This window comes from Cyprinus carpio, chromosome A19 (assembly GCF_018340385.1).
Source record: "Cyprinus carpio isolate SPL01 chromosome A19, ASM1834038v1, whole genome shotgun sequence".
NCBI lineage: Eukaryota > Metazoa > Chordata > Actinopteri > Cypriniformes > Cyprinidae > Cyprinus > Cyprinus carpio.
Window position 1 is genome coordinate 15672742 of NC_056590.1, and position 7710 is coordinate 15680451.

General features: G+C 36.7%; 1 protein-coding gene across 1 annotated transcript; it reads right to left on the bottom strand.

Moving 5' to 3' along the window:
• On the bottom strand, positions 1-2383 carry LOC109111505 (proline-rich transmembrane protein 1-like). Its single transcript, XM_042776749.1, has 2 exons — positions 2150-2383; positions 1-834 (listed from the first exon to the last, which is right to left on the bottom strand). The coding sequence occupies exons 1-2, from the start codon at positions 2366-2368 to the stop codon at positions 658-660; spliced, it is 396 nt and encodes a 131-aa protein (XP_042632683.1). The 5' UTR covers positions 2369-2383; the 3' UTR covers positions 1-657.
• Between the last annotated feature and the right edge of the window lie 5327 nt (positions 2384-7710).

Consider the following 7710-nt stretch of genomic DNA (forward strand, 5'->3'; position numbering starts at 1 on the left):
TGAAATTCCAGTTCTTCTTTATTGGAACCTATTCCAAAAGTCTATTATACTTTCAGCTTATTCAATACATTATTTTACACTTTTCAATACCTAGTGTATAGAAAACACAATTTATCCACACTTTCAGTGTTTGAATTTGTCAAGTTAACCTGCAAAGAAATATATTATCTTTCTAAACAGATAAATGGCAAAAATAATACATGGAATGTTTTCGAACGTCAAAAAACACAATTATACCAAAATTATGTTCCTGTAATACTTGTGTGTTTCCTTTTTGTTTTTGGCAAATTCTAAAAGCAAACAATAACACCTGACATGACTCAAGTCTTTAGTATACTATATTTCTACCTACTGATCTAACACAGGCTTTAGTTTAGGAGAAACAGGAAGTGTTCAGGTAGGTTGATGTGAGTGTGAGCTTACACGCTTAACAACAAGGTAGATGCTCTGTGTTCCCCTCACTCGGATTTACCGTACCATTAATCTATCTTGTAACTAATACATGGGCCAAATGACTGTAAAAGCGTATTTTCCACTGCAGATTAAGTTGTGGTGGCTTGAGCCATCAGAACTGTGCAGTGTGACAGAAAAAGCAGAATACCGACTGGAATGATGGCCTGGGGTCAGGATGAGGAGGTGTGTCCCGCGCTGCGCTCTCTAGGGCTCCCAGTCATCGTCATGGTGCTGAGAGGCGATGATAACCACAACAGTGAGTATGGTGCAGAGCACGATGGAGGCGATTCCCACCGCCAGACTGATGAAGGAGAAGTTACGTGCCTCACGCGAGGCGATCTCTGCTGTAACCATGTCACCTCGAGCCACAGCAGTACGCACCTGAACAAAGAGATTCCTATTTAGTAGATATCTAGGAAAAATAGATAAAATACCTGTTCACACCAAATCTAAATTAAATTAAAATGTTGCTTAGAAAAACTAATTGAACAGAATTGTGTAAATCATTGTCAACTAAGATAATACATTGAAATGCAGCAACTAAAACAAATAGGACAAAAAATATCATATTTACTAGATATCTAGAATACATCGATAAAATACCTGTTAGGTAAGTCTGAAATTATAAGTCTGAAATTAAATTGAATTAAATCATTCAATTAAATTGATGGTACAAAAATGTAACTGAATGAACACCATGTCTGAAATTGAATTATTTAATTAAGTTAACTTGTTTGATGCTAAAAAAAAAACAACAACCACTAAACAAATATAAAAAATAAAAATAAAATAAAATCCTATTTTTGTAAAAATCTAGAAAAAGTAGAGACTACACACCAAGTCTGAAATTTAAATTAAATTAAATTGGTTGATGTAAAAAGTCTAAAGCCTCGTAAACACTGGGACGATTATGGCACGCGCTTATCGCCGACTTTTTTCGACTTGTCTTTTGTGTTCATACCCAAGGGATTTTCACTGGCAATGAGCTGAGTGAACGTGCAAATTCACTCCCTGACATTAGATGGCGCTTAATGAAAAACAGAAATACCCCGGTACACATCGAATCCTATTTGATCTGCAATTCCTCTCCATAACAACTGCCTCTTATCGAGATTTTTGTAGTCGCTGTCGCGTTTGTCATAAAGCTCTTTGTGTTCAGACACCAAGGAGACCAGCAGCTCTACATTCATGTTGCTTGTATGCATCTTCTTGGTCTACTTACTTTCTCTTCATCATTGGGTATCAGTGTGTGCTCGGCAAGACCGTTTTGTGCTTGAGCGCCACCAAGTCTTGTTTTACTGTAACTTCAGCAGCTCCAGACACGTGAACAGAGAACCAAGCCCGAGGCGTTTTTTAAAACATGATGCTTTTACACCTTGCGTTTTGCATGTTAGTGTGCACACTCAAATTGGCGCCCTTTGTTTAGTTACGAGGCGTTAAACATCAGTGATAATCGGGCGCGATATTCGTCCCAGTGTGAACAAGCCTTAATTGTGTGTAGATCATTTGTACACATTGATCATGTTCCACATTGAAATGCAACCATTTACCTAATTTTTTTAGAACCATGTGTTTAGTTCTTAGTAGTTCTTAGTGTGTGAACAGCAAGCGTGAAACAGAAATGATCTCCATGAGCTGATTCATATCTCAGCCCTGCTGGCATCAGAGCATCAGAGCTCGGCCTGGGCTCAATTACCTGCACGGCTTTGATGATGGCGATTATTCCTGTGGGCCAGAAGCAGCAGACAGTGGTGAGGACGGCGATGGGGAGGTAGTCATGAGGAGGACGACGAGACTCCATCAGAGCAATGCCATTAGGCATATGCATGGCCATCTGGCCGGGGGCAACACCTGGGTGAGGTGCACCGTTGGGCATGTAAGGCTGCGCCTGAGGAAAACAGACAGGAAAGGTCATTTCAGCTTACAGAATCTGGTGCACAATTCAGGTGCATAATTCCTATATTTTTTTCTGGACATGGCATTACTATACTGCACAGGCATCATTTCCTTGAAAATGTGAAAATTCCTTACATTTTTGACAATCACATTTTTTGTCTCTTTAGCAGCACATGAAGTGAAATAGGGCTGCAGAATTAATTGAAATCAAAATCATGATATACCTTCGTGCAATTAACAAATCAATCATCATCAAACACTATGTATTTGGGACCAAAATGTATGCCGGTTCACTTTATTTTCACATAATTACCAATATTATTGTGGACAGAAGTTTTCAGCCTTTCACAAGATTTGTAACGAGAAACCTTTCTAAACATGCTGTCAATTAAACACCAGTTTTCTGCCAAAATAAAAGCTAGAAGGTTTAACACTTGAAAGTGAAGAAAATAACACATAACTATTAGTATTATAACATTAATATTGTAGTGTAAAATATAATTATTAATATAACTACTTTACCGTACAAATTAATTTTTTTACAATAGTAATATATTTTTTGTTTTCTTTTTTATTATTATTATTACTAACATATCACAGTTCAGAATGCAGTTAAATAAATCACATTTAAATGTTTTGAATAAATTGTAGCCCTAAGCTTAAAATCATTTTTTGGAGCTGAATTAGTTTTTGTTATGGTACAAAAATTGGTACAGAAAACCAAGCAAATTTAACTGGAATCTAAATTTAAAAAAGAAAATATCCATTAAACATTTATATTAAATATACAATATTAGCCGAAAGGTGTTCATACATTTTCAAACATTTATATTAAATATACAATATTAGCCGAAAGGTGTTCATACATTTTCAGTTTATACATTTTCATAGTTTATACTTCTGGATTATCCTGTGCAATCACATTTTTCACATAATCTTTTAAGCATAAGAGAAGCTGCATATTTTATTTAAAGAGACTATGGCTATTAAAATAACACTAAAAAACCATAAATAGGCCGCGTCAACAGCACCATTCATCTCCCTATGTTTAACTACTGTAGTATGGAGTATGCCGCTCTTAAATATACAATATTAGGATTATGGTGTTCATTTATTTTGAGTTTATACTTTTTATATTTTGAATATTAGCCGAAAGGTGTTCATACATTTTCAGTTCTGCTGGGGGATGAGGAACGCCCACTGGTCCGTGCGTCTGCACCGTTCTGAGCCCCCTGGGGCCCGAGGGTGCCGCAGTGGAACTGGGTTTCCTGCAGGTACCCCTCTGATCCAGGAGGAGGAGGGGGAGGGGGGTAATTGGGCTGCGGGGCACAGTTGGTTGGAGGAGGATGCTGGGGCATGTTGGGGTCCTGGGTGGGAAGGTAGGGAGGCGGAGCCATCTGCATCATCGGCTGAGACATGGACTGCCTCCCTGCTGCCTCCTCCAATCCTGAGCCGTGACAGATCCACAGTCATACACCACAAATAAAGACAGTAAGGCACATTATTAATATTATTAATGGGATGTTAGGACTGTTGATGACAAGTATGACAATTATGATCATTTTGATATTTTTTGAATTTTTTGAAGTTTGAGAGGTTTGTATGGTGGTTATGAAGATAAATGATTTAAATGGAATAACTAGCAGGGCGATTTTTCCAAGCGGATGAATGATAAAAACACTGACAGCCAATCAGAATCCACCCGACTTTAAAAATCTCAAAGCATTTAATGCATCAGGAGACAAAACTGCAGCTTGTGCTTGTAGTCAATGTTAGAATCCTGTGGCATGGAGGCAACAATATTTATAGTGATAGTTATCTTTATAGTTATCTTTCTTGGTGTGAATGGGTCTTAAAAGCAAGACATTTGGAAGATTTCAATTGCCTTTTCAACTTCATTGCCCCTTCTTCATTCTACATGTGACATCAATTTAAAACATATAAGCATTTAAGCATTTTTTTTTATTTAAGCATTATATATATATATATATAATATATATATATATATATATATCTATATATATATATATATATAGAGGGGGCCAAAACAGGACAGAAAAACAGCCTATTATTTCTAAATGATGATGTTTTTTATGTAAAAATCTCGATAACCTTATAAGTGGACCTCAGAGAACAGTACAAAATAATTAAATAAGGCAGTTCATGACCCCTTTAAGTATTTTGAGAGATCCCTGCAGAGATATTCTGGAGTGATTTGTTCACCACGACTCTCTGATTGGTGAAGTTATTTGCTGAATTGTGGGAAAAGTAGTTTTTCACCAGGCATTCTGCTTTTGTTGGGTTCAGGCACTGCAATTTATATTTAATTAGTTTTAAGCAGGGGACAAAGAAATACACAGGGATACATATTTAATGCATAATTTTCTGAGCATATTTAAATAACCTTGTCTATTTGTGCCCTCTTTTCTTTTCTAACATCCTGCAGATTTAAGTATATTAAACAATGAATATGAAATGAATCATGAATATACTTTAAATCTTTGTCTAAATGGGTTGACAAAGAGATGAGAGGGGGCTTTTTTAAGACTGCAAGACATTGACTCATTACACCGAAATCATAATTTTTTATCATAACAAGGATTACTGATAGGCTAATCCAAAAGGTTCTTATATGTTAACCATATCTGCGTTATTTGTGAAAATCACGCAACAATGTCAAGTGATTTAGGGCCCTCGATCGCACAGCGCGATGAATCACAGACCCAAGGGACCTGATGCATTAGGGCTACATACAACACGTACATTTAAACCACGTACTGATATGCGCCTGTTCTCTCATTTGATGAAACTCCACATAATGTAGACTATATGTTCAACACGACACTATAACGGGGAGAATAACGGACACGACGGCTGTGTCTCAAATACTAGCGAGCTGCCTACACGGACAGCGTTTATGGGGATCATCTGCTAGTTCTAATTCTTCGAAAGGCGCATATGATGCCCAAAACGCGCAGCATCTGATTATAACGTACAGAGCCCCGCACATGACATGCAAGAAAAAATAAATAAATCGTGCGCACAATTTACTAAATCGTTCTCTCGATTTATAAATCGTGCGCACAATTTATTTATTTGTTCTTGCATGTCATCTGCCGGGCTCCGTAATAACGGGCAGAACTGCAGCAGGCGTCTAGAGACATCACGCGCTTCTGATGCCTAGGTAGGTAGCTTACTAGGATTTGACACACAGTCTGAATACATGACTATATTAGCCCATAGATGAAGGATGAACATTGAAAAAAGATAAAAAAAAAATAAAAAAAATTACCAGCATGTAATTCATGAATTGTCGCTTTAATATCATCGTCTCTCATTCGCTGTATAATGAATACCTTTTATTTAAATGTGTCCTCCAGATGCATGGACTGATTTAATTAGCTGTGTATGACCAAATACAAAAATAGACATTTTTACCGTGTTTTTCCGACGACATCGCGTTTATTTATCCGTTTCGACGATGTTCAGTTTGTCCCTCCAGTAATAAAAACCCAAATCCGACCAGTGCGTGTCTTTGTGTCAGATCACACAGACGATGCTGAGGATTTCTCCAGGCTAATTATAACGCATCTTCAGATGGCAATCCTGATGTATGCTGTATGATGTAAAAGCTGGGTTATTGACTGGATGTCTGTTGCTGCTTTTTATCCCCCCCACGGTCACACTGCAACATCCAGAGCAGCAGCAGTAGAAAAACAGGTTTCAGCTAACGCACCTAGTTACACTGAATTAACCGAGCGTCTTAAAGAGACAGCATCCGTGCCGCACGTCACATGTTAACATAATTAATTTCAAGAATACTAAAACTACTAAAGTCTATTTACAAGAAGAATTTAGGACAGAAATTAGGAAACAGAAAAAGAACTTAAAAACGCCGGATAATATGGTTACCATGGAAACCGATAAACTACCATCGTTACTAATTGGAGAAGGATTTAGGACTTAAGTTAGGAGGATGATATGGTTATCCCCTAGCGGTCATTGATTTGCCCCTCCTACAGGCCATGGCCCAAAAAAAAAAATCCCCTTTTAGTTATTATTTTAATATTAAATGTTTCAAACTGGAAACTTAAAGTAAATAAAAATAAAAATAATGGGGAAAATGCATAATTTTGGTTGCTCATGGCACGTTACTAGGCTTCGTCATGGTGAATGCTTATTGGTCGCCGAAGTAAACTTGTTACATTTGATTTGCAGCGCGCTGCGCGCGCAAAATCCATTTCAAGTTGAAGAACAGTTTGTGTCCGTCTATATTATAGACAGTTGTTAGCAGCTAATTAAAAAAAAAAAAAAAAAACAGGTGAATTGTTGATGAATGTTTTTGTGGGTGTCTAACTGCATTTGTTGTGTTTTATACTTGGCTGTCTGTAAAGATATACGGGCTTATGTCATTTCTGCTTGGTGCGTGCATAAACTGTTGGGAGGTGTGTAACCCAGGTTAAAACCAAGTATTAGCAGCATAAAGTAATAGGCAGAAAATACATTTATTTTTGTCCTTTATTTATTTTGTTTAGAAAATGAGTCCTTTAGAGTATTTAAAGTCCTTGAAACCCTAAGAAAAAAACGGTGTTTAAAGAAATTATTTTATTTGTTGAAGCACACTTTTGTATTTCTGCTGTACTTTAAAATTTTTTTTTCCATTTCCTGTATTTTATTTTCTTTTTATCTATTTCTCAAGTTCTACAGAATTTGCATTCTACGCAAATCAAAAAACTACAAAATCAGTTAAACCTTATACCCTGTGTGAGTGGCTCATTATTGTTGTGACATCCTTATTCTCTGCAGTGCGAATTTTAGTCTTCTGTTGGTCCATACGCAGACATTTGTGTGATGATGTGCAACTCGTTTTGTTAAGAAAAAAAGCCTTAAGTTTTCAGAAACATCTATACGAAAACACTTTGTCTGATGGGACATTTTTTTTTTGGTGGTTGTTCAAAAGCTTCAAACTGATTCAGTGTTTTATTTTTGTCGTCGTAATTTGTAAATTATTTAAGTATAAAAAATATATAGCTATTCATTGTAGGCCAATTTTATGTTTTTTATTTAGCCTATATTATATTATATTATTATTTTCTGTCCTGTTCTGTTGTTTAGGCTATCTGTTCTGGGCCGGGTTTCCCTCGATGTAGCCTAGCCTATCTTAGCTCTTAAAAGCGCTCTCTACGTGCAAGGTTATAAAACGTTAGCCGCAATTCCTCGTGTGCGTTTCCCAAAAATGTACATTTTTCCCAAAAATGTAGGCTACTGAACTCATAGAACGCGAGAATGAGTCGCTGTCCATTCGCTGACGTGCTGAAACTAGGCTATACTAACCTTATATTGAATCGTATTCTGAACGTT